Here is a 16,795-nt window from a genome sequence, read left to right on the forward strand (position 1 = left end):
TACATATATACCTAATTGTTGAGGTCTGAGACATGTGGGTAATTTCACATCTAACTCTCTGCATCAGTCTGTGTATGAAACACAGACTGTATTACATTATAACATTTGGGTGTTCTTTCATTATTAACTATTAAGCAATATAATAATGCCTTATATTTTCAATACACTTTATAATCTCTAAAGAATCCTCATTAAATTTAATTCTTACAAGAACCTGGGAGATGGTTTTCTATTATTTCCATTTCCACAGTCAGGTTGGTTAAGTGACTTCCCTGTTGACGCACAAGTGGTGAGGGCCAGAGCTGGGAGCCTGGCTGTCTTGCTACAGATCTGTTCCACTGGGTACTAAGTCTGGTAGAGAAACCAGCAAGGGACAGGAAGCACAGGTACACATACCATGAGGGCAGTGTTTATGGGAGAGGTGCAGAAATAGTGGTAAGGGCCCGGGGCTGGGAGCAGTGGCCACTTTGGGCTGGGAGTGATGGTGGGAATCCTCACAGAAGAGGCAATATTTGGAGTATGTCTTGAAGGATGAGGGAGTTGTTGTTGTTTTTTATAGAGAAGATGGTGACCATTCTAGCAGACGGCATCATATCAGCAAAAGCATGGAGGCTGGACGGGCAGGCAGGTTCAAGGGACAGAGAAATCCACACAGAGTGAGACTCCCAAGTAGGTAGAAGTAACATGGACCATTGGATACTGTGTTCAACACACATTTAAAATGCTCTTTTAACATTCTTTCTGTTCTGAAGAGATATGTCAAGTATCTGTTCTCTGGGAAATATTGCCAACAAAATTTGAGTAAAAAGGTAGGTCTGTATAACAATGAGATTGGCAGTGTTGGGTTTTGTTCTATATTTGTTTTTGTTTTTTTTTCTTTTCCATTTTTGTCGTTTCCACAGCTTGATACCTAATCAGAAAAGCACTATGGTTTAGTGGTTAGGGCAGGTTCAATCTGGACTTAACTCAGATCTGAACTTGGTCTCTACCTCTAATTAGAAGGTAAAGTGGGGCAAGTTGATGAACCTCTTTAAGCCTCAGTTTCCTCATCTTACAAATGAGAGTAATAACAATACTTACCTCATTGGGCTTTGTGAGGATTAAATGATACTATTTCTAAAACACTCAGCACAGTGCTTGGTACAGTATCGCTTCCAAATAATGACTGTGGCTGCCAACATTGTCATCGTGATGACGCCTGGAATACTTGACTGCGTTAAACTTCTTAGTTTTAGTCAAAGACTGAACCAAACCAAGGGTTTGTGTGTAATCGAAGAAGAAGAGGTTATTCACATAGGAGTGCCTTGCTCTGTGCACAGACAAAGGCAAGGAGGCAGGAAAATGTGATATGGTCCCAAGGGGTGGAAAACACCCATGGGACAGGAGACTGGGAAGCTGTAGGGAGTAAAGGAGGGACATCAGACATTCTCTTCTGTGCGATTTTAAAGTGCTCTTTCAAAATGTTTCTCATTATAAAGAAATATTATCCCAAGTTACAAATCCAGGTGGTAGGCTCCATGTTAAGCGGTCTGCCTGCATTCCTCTTGCTGAAGTGAATGATCCAAAGGGAAAAGCCTCTTCTACTAATACATACACAAATTAAAACTCCATTTGAGGTACAGTGGGGACCACCTCCTAATTGACTTTGATCATGAGAAAATCAGTTACATGGTGAGTATGCCAAAGAAAATCAGAAGACAGAGAGTTGCTCTGTAGAGCCAAGTAGCAATACGTCTTCTAGTAGCTCTGGAAATGGAGCATAGCAACAGGCACCTTCTCGTGTGAGCTCCCAAGCACTAACCAAACACACATTTCTCTCCTGCCACTTATGATCTTTGGCACAGGTGAGGGAGGGGATGATGTGTCTCAGCTGAGAGGCTGGCCCTTTCCAAGTTGGAACACCTTTATACAGACTCTTCAGACAGCATTGTGAATGAGGTCAACATGGGCATAAGGGCCACAAAGAAACGAGTCTGATGATGGCACACTCAGGAAATAACAGTCACCGTCCCAGACCTGGTGGTGGCATGTTGTACCACACAAAGGGCAATGCCGACTCCTCACAACAGCAGAGCGGTTTGAACAGGCAGGAGATCATTTGGGTTCAGTGATTGCGGCATCACGAGTGAGGCCTGAATATGAAGGGGCAGATGGTGGGCGTCATACTAGGCTTAAGCACCCCTTCTGTGTAAAGCTGCTTCCTTGAATGTTTGCCCTGTTGACAGTGATTTGACAGAAACTGCACTTGTATCCTGATCAGGATGAAATGGAAGCCGGTCCTATGCTTCCTTGATGACAGTGTGACAAGAGCTTCGTATCTGGCATCACTGGGATCTGCTTTTGGATCTTGGCACTGCTGTGTTGAATGGTACAATTGTAGAAAATCCTAGATCCTCGGTTTTCTACAGATAGAAAATTAAAGTAATAACATCTACTACTTAGCTCTGTTTTGAGGTACCTAATCTTTAAAATGGGGTTACTAATACCATCTACTTTAAAGAGTTGTGGTTTGAATTACCTAATAAATGTGAATCCTCCAGCATTATATCATGCACAGGGTACAATTTTAATAAATAGGAGCTGTTATTGCTTTACTGATAATCCTCACGCTGTCTCCTTCCTTTCCTCCTTTTCTTCTTTACCCCTTTGGACCAGGTTCTAGGGGGCAGAAATGACCAGGATAATCCCTGCCCTGAAGGGAGGGCTGCTTGATGGCCTGACATGGCCTGTCCTCTGGGTTCATTCCCCTTACCTTAGACTCTTTACCATTCCCCCTCCCTTCACCTGGGAAGCAGTGCCTGAAGGAAGAACAAGCAAGGAGGATGGCTGTCCTGCTCTGGACATGATTTTCTGCTGTGATTAATGTAATAACAGGGTCATTTGGTGGGAAGAGCTTTGAACTAGAAGTCTGAAGAACTGGGCTTAGCGCAGTTCCAGGCCCTGACACAAAGATGCTTATCAAGCCTGAGTCTCTTCATCTGTGCAGTGAGTGGGTTGGTAGGTTCCTGGGACCTGAGACACCAGTCCTAGCAGTGTCCCCCAACACCAGAAAAAACTCAGGCTTCTCGCTCCCCAAGTCCTGATTGGTCCTTACTCCATTTTCTCAGTGAAAACCTGGTTACACGATGAAGATGGTGTTGATGCCAACAACGAAAGCTCCCGTCTGGTCGTCCAGGCCAGGGCATACCAAGCACTGTGGGGAGCTCATAAAGCACACCACTTCTCTCAGTCTCCACAACTCTCAAAGCCAGGTATTATTATCACCATCTTATAGATGAGGAAACAGAGGCTCAAAAGAGGAAAGTTGTCAGGTAACCGTTCACATCAGAACCAGAGAAGGAACACAGGTCCCTCTGGCTGCAGAGGCTGTGCTCACAGCCCCTGCCCTTCACTGACATTTTCTTGACTTGGGGACCAGCACAGTGTGGGGGATCTGGTAGGGAGAGGTCAGAGAACTGGGCTGAGGTCAGTCCAAAGATTGGTGGGGAGTGGCCAACTCCTAAATTAGTTATGTATGGAGGAGGTCTTAGTAGAGGCCACCAGGTGAAAGGTGCCCAGAAAAGACAGTTTTCTTATTCTATTACTGCAATAATAGGAGTTTATTCTGTACAAATTAGGTTTAAGTTCCAGTTCCCCCACAACTTGCCTTGTTGCCAGTTTTCGGTGCCCTCCAGTACAGGTGACATTCCTCCTGTGTATCGGTGGTGGGCTCACCTGTTCCCTGCCTCCCTGGCTGACTGCACCTGATCCTCTGGCTGAGGACCAACTCCACCATCATTTACAGAAACATTGAGCAGTGCCCCGGAATCCTTGCTGAAAGGCCTCCTTCCCCATAACTTTGCGTGACACAGAGAAATGATTAACTGTGCCAGAATCCATTCCCCGAAAATGCTTAATTTGGGAGAGACAGAAGCCCTGATTGTTGCAGTCAAGTTTATCCAGAGACAGGAGGAAAAGCAGTATATTTACTTGATTAAAAATTAGCCCCACATAGTCACCAGTGGGATCCTGTCTGGCTGGTTTATATGCAATTCTGCTTTTAAAAGATGTTTCATCCATTAGGTAAATATCTCTCCCATCCCCAAAGTCTGTCAGCTAATGGGAACAGGCTAGGGCCCTCAGTTTAAAGAAATTGGCAATTGGCATGGAAGGGAATTAACGAGGAACATATAGAAAGAAGAAAAAGATGATATCACAGAGCTGGCTTAAAGTTTTTGGTGGATGTAGGAATTAGGGAAATCAGCATAGCAAAATGACAGTGATGATACAGCTGCCATTTACTAAGCTCCTGGTAGGTACCTGTACCAGGCATAGTTCATACATTATCTCATTTAATCCTTTCAGGTAGATATTATCATCTTGGTTTTACAGGTGAGGAAACTGAGATTCAGACAGGCTAAATACCCTGCCCAAAGTCACAAAACCAGTACCTCAACAAGTTCTGAGTGCTTTTACAGAAAGACCCAAATGCAGACTGTGCCGGCGACAAATTGCTTATTGGCATCTACATCGTTTTCGTTTGTGGAGTTCAGTCCCTGTTCGGGCAGTCAGGATACGAAAGGATGGGGCCCCATGCTTTGTTTCTGAGAAGAAGCCCTTTAACAAACTGTCTCCAAAGAGCAAATCTGACTAGGCTGTCAGCAAAAGTTTTGCCTTAAAATCTTTTTTAAAATTGTAGTTTTCAGGCATTGTAACTCATTAGCAGTGTGATGTGCCAGGAGGGGAACCTGGGCTTTGGAACTGGTCAGATCTGGGTTCAGATCTGGGTTCAAATTTGGCCTTAGTACTTCTTATCTGTGTGTCTTTGGGCCAGGTGAGGAGCCTTTCTGAGCCTCCCCTTTCTTCGTTTGTCAAACTAATTTCTCGAGATTCATGTAAAGGCTGAATGAGAGAGCATACGCAGTTCCCCATGTCTGGGGTCTGACACAAGGCAAAAGCTCCAAGTCAGGACCCCTTCCCCTGCTGTATCATCCTTGTCTTCTACCTACCGCTACCCACACTCAACTGTAGAGCTTCCTTTTTAATGCCAACGCGCTAAAATGAGATTGGAAGCTAGAAAAGAGTGCTGCTGCTATAATTCAAATCCTGATGTCATTTTTATGTATTTCTTTACAAATTGTTATTCGTATGCATACATGGTTTTGCAGAGCTGCAGTCAGGAAATACTTGCAATTTTGTGCCCTGCCTTTTCTTTTCTTTCACATTTTATCCTAAGCATTTTCCCTCATTGCTGTTTATCATGGTTATTTTTTGTAATGATTGCCTTATATTCCATCCTGTACCTGTACCATAAGTTAGCTAAGTCATTCTCCTATTTGTAGACGTCGAGTTTGCTTCCAATTTTTCTCTTCTGTTACCCTGCCGTGTATATCTTGTATGTACGGTTTCTTGGTTTGGAACTTTTAAATGTGGTGGCTTTGTAGCAAAACCAGGAAGATAACCCAGGGAATGAAAGTCTGTCATTTTCGTTGTTATTATTTTACCGTTTTAGGTTTTCCCCCATTAGAGGACTATAAGTCAAAGAACCCCAGTGACTCTGATTTCATAGATATAGTCATTCAAGGAAAAAAAAAACACCTGAGCACTAATATAAAACAGAGGATTGGGTAGCTGCAGGGTTGGGTTGGTTCCCACTGCCTTTTGATACCAGAAATGCCACTTGAATCAACAGTTCCTTGTGGGCATAACCATCTCTAGTCACTCCCTTGAGCTGCTAACGTACAGATGCAAGTGGGTTCGTGCATTCCATTTTTGGAAGGAAAGCATGCTTCGTGACAGCAGAAACTCTCCTGTACTTATGTTGGTGACTCCTGCATAATGACTTTGTTAATTGCCTCCTGCTGGCCAGGTGCTGAGGGAAGGCTTCAATGTCTGAATGTCTATGAAGCCTTTCTTAAAAATGTCAAGCTAGAGCGTGCACTTTCTGAGCCATCTCTCATGTCTCGCTGGGCAGGAAAAGGCGACGGGGAAAATGTCAGCCCTGGGATCAGACTGACCAGAGCCAAGAGAATCCGAACTTCCCCATCTTGGCTGTTGGCTTTTAGAAATCATTAACATTTCAGTGTGGGTGATCTTGTGAACCAACTACCTTTCCACAGCCTTTTCCTGAACTCCTTAGCATCTTTTCACCTTTTCATTGAATTACAAACTAGTCTAATGGGAAAACCAGTATCAAGTTTCTTATCTAGGTCATTTTGAGTGTACTTGAGGAACATTTTGCACAAGAGTTATAAATATACACTGCAGAGCATCATATAGATAATCCTGTGGTGTATGTACACCGATGATGGGTAGTTACCATTCATTCTTCAGGGAACATGGAATACAGTGATTATAATTTATATTGTTTCAGTGGCCTAGTCCATTCTTGGCAGGCTGGGGAGAACCATTTATATTAGCTTTTTTTTTTTTTTTTTAATCCATGGCTCTGCCTTCCAAATAATTTGGATAACATGCGCTCAGCTGCTACACACAACTTTAAATGAAGATTGCTGTGGGCCAGGGAATATTTGTCATCGCTGTCAGCTCCCCCTTCCCAAATATTTATTGCCAATATTATTTGCTGGTGGCTTTATGCTGCCCATATTTTATTTTCAATTTAAAGTAAAATGTGTAAAAGAAGAAGCTTGGTTTGGGAGCACAGGGCCCTGAGTTTTAAACTTGCCTCAGAATTCTACCAGCTCTGTCTGGTAACTTACTTTACTTCTCTGAGTAACTCAGAATATATCACTATAGCTCTATTTCTATTCCACTTCCATTCTCCGGTAATGTTTTTTTCAACCTACTTTTATATGAAGGTAAAACTGAATAATAAAGCATGTGGCATGTAGTGTGCATTCAGATGATGCTAATTTTTGTGTTATTATGATTTTGATTATTACAAAGGATAAAGAAAAGTGGTGGCTCGATCACATGTATTTCATGGGCAGACTCTGGCTGAGCCTGTGCTGTGTCCTTTGGAAAGAGGAGAGCAAACTACTTCTCTCCCTTCCTCTTCCCCTCTCCCATAACCCAGAACTGTAGGATTAATCACCTGACTAACAATATAGTAAAAGAATGAAGCATGACTTTTATTAAAACCTTGGATCGCAGATTAAATACCCCCATTATTTTGCCTTTAAAATGACTGCTGTGTTCTCACTTATTTGTGGGAGCTAAAAATAAAAACAATTGAATTCATGGAGATAGAGAATAGAAGGATGGTTACCAGAGGTTTGGAAGGCCAGTGGGAGGTTTGGAGAGAGGTGGCATGGCTAACAGGTACAAAAAAAAAATAGAATGAGTAAAGAAGTATGCTATTTGATAGCACAACAGGGTGACTATAGTCAATAATAATTTAACTATACATTTTATAATAACTAAAAGAGTATAATTGAATTGTTTGTAACACAAAAGATAAATGCTGGAGGGGGTAAATATCCCATTTTCCATCACATGATTATTACGCATTGCAAGCCGGTTATCTGAGCATCTCATGTATCTCATAAGTATATACATCTCTGTGTACCCACAAAAATTTAAACTGTCTTAAAAAGATGACATTACCAGTTGAACTTCATGTCTCTGAATCTCTGCTTCATCCTACTCCTTGCTTTCCAGGAAGCCATTTCTCAGCCCAACCTTGGTGACCCTGGGTTTCCTTCCCTGCCCACCAGCCTCTGCAGTTGTTTTTGGATGTCTAAATGTCCTTAGAGAGTCGGTCTAAGTTGGAGTTGAATACAGAGCTTCTGTTTCCCAGATAGTTTTCAGGAGTGTATCTTCCACAGGTCACAGAGACAATTGGCCAGCCTTACAGCTGTGTTGGCCTCTGTGATTGCCAGCTGGGCTCAGTGGAGAGGAAGGGGTACCAACCGCCCCCCCAACCCTCATAGCTGTGGATTGTCCAGCCCTAATTAACTTCCCTGGGACCCCAGATCTGTTGATCATTTTCACCTGCAACACTTTTTTCCCTGGCTTATTCCCACCCTACCCCCAATGTATTTTTTTTTAAGCAAGGACTTGTTTGCATCTTGTTAAAAATAAAAGAAAGTTGTGACAATAAAAATGTTTCTCTTCTCAAAGCTGTGAGAGTTCTATTCATTCTGGGATCAGTTAATTCTCATGACCTTTTAACAAGACAGCACTTTTGCACACTTATATGAGATAATTGATTCTAATGGGGAAAGAAGCACTGCTCACTTAGCTGCATATATCTGAGTTGTCTGTAGCTCAAACAATTTTTCTGTTACCTTTGGCATTGCCAATATATAGATTAAGTAAGAAGGTAAGCAGAATTTTGAGCCTTGCAAATAGCAGAATATTCACTGCTTTCCGGTGAGTTAACTGTTGTAGTATTATTGTTACCTACTTAGGAGGTAGGGAGAACAGTGCAAAGCACCTCACTTAGTATCTGGTACCAAAAAAGGTGCTCAGTCGATGTCAGCCACTATTGTCATTTTCATTATCAACAGTACAAATGTAATGAAAGAATGGTTATCACATATAGTTATCACACATGTGTACAGTTTGCAAAGCATTTTACCACATATTACCTCATTCGATAACAGTGTTTTGAAGCTTTCTGTACTCATTGCTCAGATGAGAAGACTGCAGCTAGGCAGTGGCAGCTGGGATTGAAAACTCATTTCTTCCCTCTGGTCCCACATATCTTCTGCACCACAGTAACCAAAGAAAAGGCAGGGTGTTCGATCTCATTGCTTTAGCCCGAGTGTGGCCTCCTGGCTAAAGGAGACTTGTGGGTTTGTTTCCTGTGGTTTGTGTTCAGACTAGAAGTCAGAAGGGTGTGTTGTGCTCCAGTCCCCTTAACAGTTTTTCCGTGTGTCTTGATGACAGTCACATAGCCCCTCAAAACCACCACCAGTGACACCTGCATACACTGCAGCCAGGTAACAGCGTTTCCTCTCTATCTCACAGGATCCTGTGTTACTGCCTAAAAAGAGACTTAAAAGCCTTTGAGGCTGTTTGATGTATAAAAGGGTGAAGTCTTTATAATGCCCACCCAGCTAGATACAGCAAGCAAGAGGCAGCCTAGCTAAGCAGGTAGGCCTGGGCCTCGACACCAGGAAGAATGACAGTGCGTGTTTTCAGGATTGGAACAGTTTGGGATTCTAGTCTAGACTCTGCCACCTGTCAGCCATTTAACCTGTGTGTGTTAGTTAGCCTTGTTGTGCCTTAGTTTTTCCGTCTATAAAATGGGGTCATTAATACCTCATAGGATTGTTGTTGAGAGTTAAAGGAATGCTTATAATACTCTCAGCCCAATGCCAGGCATATTGTTAAATACTCAATAAATGACAGTTTTATGACTATTATACTTTTAATTAACCTTCTGAGCCTTAATGTGCCCCTCTGGTGCGGTTGCTGTGAGGATTAGTATATACAGGTTTCCCTGTTTACTGCCTGTCACCCAGTAGGTCCTCAGTAAATACAATCACTATGGGCCGTCATCTCTCTGAAGATCTTTCCCTGTGATCCTCTAGCCCCCCTAGTGGGTCAGGCACCCCCTCCTCTAGGCCATCTGGTCCTGCTGAAGAGACTTTGTTATTTGTCTTCCCTACTTTGCTGTGAGCTCACTGAAGCAGGGACTCTCTGATTCCATTCTGGCTCTCCAGAATCTGCCATGGAGTGGGCTTTCAGAGAATTTTCATCAAGTGGGCAAAGGGCTGAATTCTACATCTAGGGTGCCATGAGGGTCCAGGGACTTGAGTGCTTACCTCTGTGTGTGGGGAACCCAGGTGGGCATCAGAAGAGGTGAGCCTGGACCACTGACAAGGCCCGAGGCTGGAATCCTAAACTGTGATTTAAGCAGATATTTGGTGATGGATCACAAACATTTTTGGAGACAACCTTCCTTGCCTTCTCAAGCGTGTATATCTCAAGGGGCAATGTTCATTCTTTAGTGCTTTATGATCTCTTTCTAGATTATTGTACAAGACTTTTTAGCAGTTGGTCCCTTGGAAAAATACCTTTTGAACAAAAATATATGCACATGGCACAAAATGAAAATGTGCAAAAGATATATAATGGAAAGCAAGTTTCCCTCCTACCCTGATCCATAGTATCTCTATCCTTCATATGACACACCTACTATTAACCAATCGTTCATATTCTACCAGAAATATTTTATACATATACAGGAATTTTTAAACCCAAAGGTAGTGTAGCAAATATACTTCTGCATGTTATACTTTTCTTTCCATAAAATACATAAAGAACCTCTTTACTCTTTTTAGTGATTGCATCCAATTTTGTTGTGTGGATATTACTTATTTTTCTTGCCCCATATCAATGGGCTGATTTCTAATATTTTGCTATAACAAATTATACGGCAGTGAATAACCTGGTATGTACATCATTTAGTGCCTGTATATCTGGAGTGAATAACCTGGTGTGTACATCATTTAGTATACATATATCTGCAGGAAAAATTTCTAGAATTGGAAACTTTATGTCCCAGGATAATGCATATGTGTATTTTAACTTTGCTAGTTTTTATCAAATTGCCCTCCATAGATTTTGTACATCAAATTATCACACCAGCAAAGTATGGGAGTGCTTGCTTTCCATTCTCTGCCAATATAGTATATTTTCAACCTTATTTATCTTTGCCAAACCATATGTGAAAAATAGTATTTCAGAGTCTAACTTACATTTCTTTTACTATGAGTAATGCCAAGAGTCTTTTCATATGATTAGGAGCTATTTGTAGTCCTTATTCTGTAAACTGTTCATATCCAATGCCTATTCTACTGAGCTTTGGACTTTGCTTATTATTTGTACAAGTTACTTTTGTGTTAAGGAAATTAACTTTGTCACACAAATTATAGTTTTCCTCCCTAGATTGTTATTTATCTTTTGAAGCAAAAGATCAAGACCTCCTGAGACTCCCCCATCCTGCCTACGCCCAGTTCCACCAGAAGCCCTTGAGGGCAGGGTCTGAACCTTGACCCTCTCTGTCCCCCAGTCACCTTTGCAGGGCCTGGCACTGCAAGAGCTCCCTTTTGGGGCTACTTGTTGAGCTGAATGGAATGCCTGTGTTTCCCCACCCTGCCCACCCCTCCCTTATGGCTTGGGAGTCCCATTTCTGCCTCCAGCAGAAAAAGATGACTTTTTTCATTGCTCACCACAGCCATGCACCTGTTTGGCCTAAACTGGCACCTGCAGCCGATGGAGGGGCAGATGTATGAGATCACGGAGGACACAGCCAGCAGTTGGCCTGTGCCAACCGACGTCTCCCTGTACCCCTCAGGGGGCACTGGCTTAGAGACCCCTGACAGGAAAGGCAAAGGAACCGCAGAAGGTAGGGTTGCTGCGTTGTCCGTGTCGTGAGTCCTCTGTGTCTGCCTCTGAGCCGAGGAACCCTCCATCACGCACGTGCGTCATGTGCCTGGCTCACAGCTCCATGCTCTGGCGCTCCCTCCATCCTTCTGCACTCCACGCCAGCTGCTGGCCCACCTGTGTCTTCGTCACAGTTCCTTGTCACCAAGAGCTCATGGCGGGGCTTGGGCAGGGCTCATGGTGCTCAGTGGAATCCCATCACATGCCTGGAGGGAAGAAGCATTAGGGGGCTTCACACTGCTGGGGTGGCCATCTTTGTGTGGGGTCAGACGAGCTCTTCTGGGCAAACCTCTTGGGAGAGATGGGCATCTGTGGGAGTGGGGTATGGGGAGGCAGGTAGATGGGGTGTTATAATGGAAAGATTCTTGGACTCTTGCGGTTTAATAGAAACACCAGTTCAAGTGGTCTGGCATTTACTAACCACGTGACCTTGAGCAAGTCAATTATTTGCCTGAGCTTCAGTTTCCTCATCCACAATCATAACAATAATTATTAGTGTTTGTATAGCACGTTGGTTTTAAAACTTTGTCAAATGCATTTCGCATTTAATTCCCACAGAGATCTTGTGAGACAAACATAATTATTTTATAATTTTTCTAGAGGCAAAAACTAGAATTAGTTCAAAGGATTGCACTAATTAAGTGACTTGCCCAGAGTCACATAGCCAGTAAATGGTAGAGTCTGGGATATGAGCCCAGGTCTGTGACTCCAGGGCTCTTGCTGTCTCCATAAGCTTCTCCACCTGACTTACCCCAAGGTTACAAAACTCTGAAGGAGATGTGGATGTTAAATTCTATTGTACAATGAGACACAGATATTTCCTATCAACAATGAAAATGGTGGTGGCATTGGGTTTGGTACTCTCAAATGGGATATCCAAAGGCCCATTCTGAATGTCTTAGAACTATTTCTAAAATGCCATGGACATTGTCAGCCAAGAGTGGCACAGACTCAAAAGTTGGCACCCAGAAAGGTGTCTGAGCTAATAAAGCAGGCTGGTTGTCATTGTGGGCAGTGTGGCCTTCCCTCCTCTTGCATCTGCTATGGCCTGCATTCTCTCTCTGTGACCCCTCAGTCAGCACGGTGGCAGTTAACTGCCTCTAACTTTCACTGCTTACATCTTTTCTCTCAGTTGACTTTTGGGTCATAGCATCCGAGCCCCTCTGCCCTTGCAAGGATTTGCCTTCCATCCGTCAGTTTGTTTAACAGTGTGGCATATACTTGGTCAGAGTATCTCTTCATGATCTCTGAAATGAAGACCTGAGGGCCAAAGTCAACTCTTGGCCTCTGGTCATCTTTAAGGGAAGTGAGAACTGGGGTCATTTCCACACAGAACCCTTGCCCACTATTTTGAGGGACAAAGCCAGTCCTCTCATTTGCAAAGATTTTAAGTCTTAAAATGCTAAATAATTTATACTTTCTTTACCTCTTAATAGGCTATGGAGGGAGGAATCACGAATGGGACCATGGGAAGAGCTCTGGGTTAGAAGTCAGAAGCCCTGAGTTCAAGTCCAGCTGCAGCCACTGACCTGTGGCTTAAGCAAATCCCTTGAACACACTTTCTGGGAGCCCCTTTCCTCCTCTTCAAAAGGAGAATATTGAGCTAGATTCTCTCTAAGGTGCATTCCAATTTTTAAGTTCTACCTATGAAAATAGTAACAGAATCATGTAGGTAACCAGATGGCTCTTCAGAATTTCTTGTCACGTTGGCCCTGTCCATGGTCCTGCCTGTTGGCTTGTGGTGCCCATGTCAGCTTATAGAGTCAGATGCCATGGGTTAATATCATAAAGTGAAGATTGCCTGTAGATCAGCATGTACAAATATATATTTAAAATGTGCTTAACCCTCAAGGAACTGATAAAGGATCTCATTTGCAAAACGTATTTTCTTCCCTCTGTGATTTCTATCAGACATTCTTTAAACAGGAGTCTGATCTATCTGAAATCTCTTACTCTAATGAAATTAGTCTGTGGGTTGTTTAGGTTTTGTTTTGTTTTTGTAAGGAACAGGAGTTGCAGATAAGAGATAAAATAAAATTGCACCAGATTATTGGTTTATTTTAATTGGAGTATTTTTGCTTAAAGGGATTATCTGTCATTACTGATGCAAATGGAAATCCTGTTTACAAGCCCCTTCAATGCAGCACTGTGCAGTAAAGTGGTCAGCATCAGAAGCAATCACTGTGACAAAAAATACATCAGACTGGAAACCAAAGGACAAAGCTTCTTATAGTTTATGTGAGGCCACATTGTTTTTCATTTCTTTTGCCCTGGTCAAACCAATGTCCACTCAGTTTATGTTTTTCATTGTGATGTTAAAAATGCAGTTCCCTAGACTTATCTCAATGGGGAAAGTCTTTAACCCTGATGTGAGTACATATTTCTTGTCCCTTCTGAGGGTATTTGAGAAGACAGCTGATTCCAGAATTAAGATTAGAGTCTCTGCTTCAGAATGATGAAGAAAGCAATGTGGTGTGATAGAAAGAGGGTAAATGGACCTTGGAGCCAGACAATATAGGATGTTAATCCTGGCCTGCTTTATATTGGCTCTGTTAACTCACGACACTTTCTCCATCTCCCCTGACCTTCCTCATCTGTAAAACAAAGATGACAATATCTATCCATTTAAAGCCTAATGTTGAAGTGGCACCCAACAAATATTAGTTCTCTTCTTCTTATCCACTCAAATCCCCAGCCATTTCATATTAGTTGTTAAAATCCCAGACATCCAGACTAATTAACGTTCTCTCCCTGCCACAGATTTTGCAAAGGTTTGGGGTATTTTTGAATTTTTTTAAATAATATATATTTCTTTTTCATACAAATTAAATATATGATAATCCAAGAACTGTAAATGCTCATGTCTTTGAGAATAATATGAAACTGCAGTTCATACTATATTTTCAAAACGGCTGTAACCATTCCAGGGTTGCAATGGGACAGAAACCAAATACAGCAGCTTTTCAAACTAAAGCCACAAGAACTTGTGTTATGCATTAATGGAAAAGGGAAAAAAGCATTGAATAAACAAGCATTTCTGATGGTTGAATTGGTGGGCTTGGGATAGCATTTTTTTCTTTCTGCATTGAAATAAAAATTGCCCATTAGTTTGAACCATGCAAAATTGCTGTGCGCAGGCTCAGCTGGGCTCTCCAAAATGGAACCGCTTATTTTGATAACCAAATAAATTTCCAACAGTTGCTAAGGAAACTAAAGAATTCTTCACGCAAGTTATTGCATTGAAAAGAATCAAAAAGGTGGAGGAAGGGAAAGAACATTAGTTGATTAGGAATTTAGAACCTATACAGATAGATCTCAGTTCAGGAAAGTAAAGACTGTGATTGGGAAGTGCATGAAATTTCAGTTCTTCGAAATCTTGCTTTTGACTGAACTATCCAATCATTTTAGCAATTCGTTAAGAAATTTCTTTTAGAGACATGATTGCATATTTGCACAGCATTGCTATAGGAAGCTTGAATCTATCTAGCTTTACAAAGCAAAAGACTACTACCAGTAAAATCTGCCTTGTGAAGCCTAGTCTTACTGTAGGGGAGCCATAATTGTGACCTAAGCTTTTTGCGGAGTTTGTTAAGTCTCTGGGGGCACCCAGTGATGGTATAGTGTCCTTCTCATGAATGTCTTGAGACCCCGACTGTTGCCCATTAATGTTGGGACATGTTTGTAGGTTCCTAATTCATACAAATGATCTTTTTGTAAACCTAGGATGCTGGGAAGTTTTTTAATGGGCCTTGGATCTACCTGGTCTAGCTCTGATATTTAGCCTGCTGGGGCTGTTAATTCTATTGGACTCTTGCCCCTTCAAAAGGCCAGTGCATCCCCACCACCACAGAGAAAGTCTTTGTAGTGTTTTAATTAATCATTCATCAATTTGATCCCTTCAGAAGCCATATTTTAATATATAAAGAGGGATACCAAAGTGATTTCTTAAGCATTCTGAGTCTCCATATACAGATGTTAATGTTGTGCTTGGAACTCATCAAGTGGAAGCCAATATGACTAGTAATACTACTACCTCTACCTTTATTGCTATTTCCAGCACTAAAATCTATTATTATTTTTATCTTCTGGAGTGTAGGTAGGGATAAGAATTGTATAGACAAGACTTTTTACCTCCAATTGCCTCTAGCCTCTCCTCTCCCTTATGATTCCACCACTGGTGGATTTTGCTTTATGGTGGACGATATTTTATATCGTAGCGCCCACAGCTCGGTGCTCAGAATTAGGGACAAAGAATCTTAGAATCTTATAGCATCTAGAAAGTGTAAGGCAGTAAGGATTTTTAGCAAGCAAGAAGGAAGGAAGGAAGGCAGGCATTTCCCTTTCCCCTCAGGTAAAGGTGATGAGCAGGCTGTTAGCTTTTCCCCCTCAACAGCTCCCAGCCTGACCTTATGGTGGGATTTGGAGACCACTGGTGACCAGAGGCCCTCAAGATCCTGATAGAGGATATGTCCTAGAGCAGAATTTTCTGTTTTTATTTCAGCATATACACACTCAAGACAATTTCTCCCTCCCATCCAGCCCACCTAGGTGAAATATTAAGTACTAGAAAAGTCCCCTTTTGTCATCTCCTCTGGGGTAAGAGCCAACTTATTTATGCCTGAGGCCTGCAGACCTCTGACTTATAAGGCTGCAAAACCTAGCTGATACAGTCACTGTCTCCTAAAAATACGCTCACTGAGGGAGAAAATGAACTGTGCAGGGTTCTCCAGCAGCATAATAAAATGGGGGAGCAGTTTTCCATTATTTATTTTCACACATGGTAATTATTTGATTTCAGACAGTTCTCAAATCCTATCAGCTCAGACTCCCACCTACTCACAAAGGAAACGAGCCCTTGGAATTAGCAGTGTTGTGTTTATTTCTTTTCAGTTTCTAGAAGGAAAAAGCTCAGAATGCATCTGCTTTTGTTTCATTTTCCCTCTTAGTTCTGCCTCCCTAGCAAAATTAAAAGCTGACAGTAGACTCTTTTCCTCATGGAATATAGGATGGCTGTGGTATTGGGAACCCAAAAATCAGATAAGAAAGAATGTAAATAATTCTCTTCCATCTCAATGCATTGTGAATTTGGGTTCTGTCTTTGAACTTTGTGAATCACAGCATGGTGGTTTGTGTATCTATATTTTTCAAGGTAAAAGTCTGGGGCACATTCCTTCCATAAAGGAATTAAAAGCAAACTCTTTCCCATGCTAATGACAAAATACTAGCGGTACTTTCATTAATAGTGCGCATTTTAACTTTTTTGTTGGCATATTTTTAATTAAAATAACATTGAACAGTTTGAAGCTAAAAACCTAATGTTTCTGCCTAGGAGTTTATAAGGGAATGATAACATATGGAGAAGCTTAACATTTAAATTGAATTTTATTATTTAAAACAGTAAAATATTTTATGACCGCAACAATGCCCTGCCAGGCTTCGCTTCAGCATCAAATGTGCT

At 41.9% G+C, this 16,795-nt stretch overlaps 1 protein-coding gene across 12 annotated transcripts in view; it reads left to right on the top strand.

The window, feature by feature from the left end:
- Positions 1 to 16,795, top strand: part of TENM4 (teneurin transmembrane protein 4) — a 3,057,282-nt gene that overhangs the window by 2,838,294 nt on the left and 202,193 nt on the right. For all 12 annotated transcript variants that reach the window (XM_032296006.1, XM_032296008.1, XM_032296015.1 and 9 more), the window contains one exon: positions 11,129 to 11,299. In XM_032296006.1, the coding sequence (XP_032151897.1) occupies positions 11,129 to 11,299 (171 nt within the window). The remainder of the gene's footprint in view (positions 1 to 11,128; positions 11,300 to 16,795) is intronic.

This window comes from Sapajus apella, unplaced genomic scaffold (genome assembly GCF_009761245.1).
Source record: "Sapajus apella isolate SASKATOON/1434 unplaced genomic scaffold, GSC_monkey_1.0 scaffold34, whole genome shotgun sequence".
Taxonomy (NCBI): domain Eukaryota; kingdom Metazoa; phylum Chordata; class Mammalia; order Primates; family Cebidae; genus Sapajus; species Sapajus apella.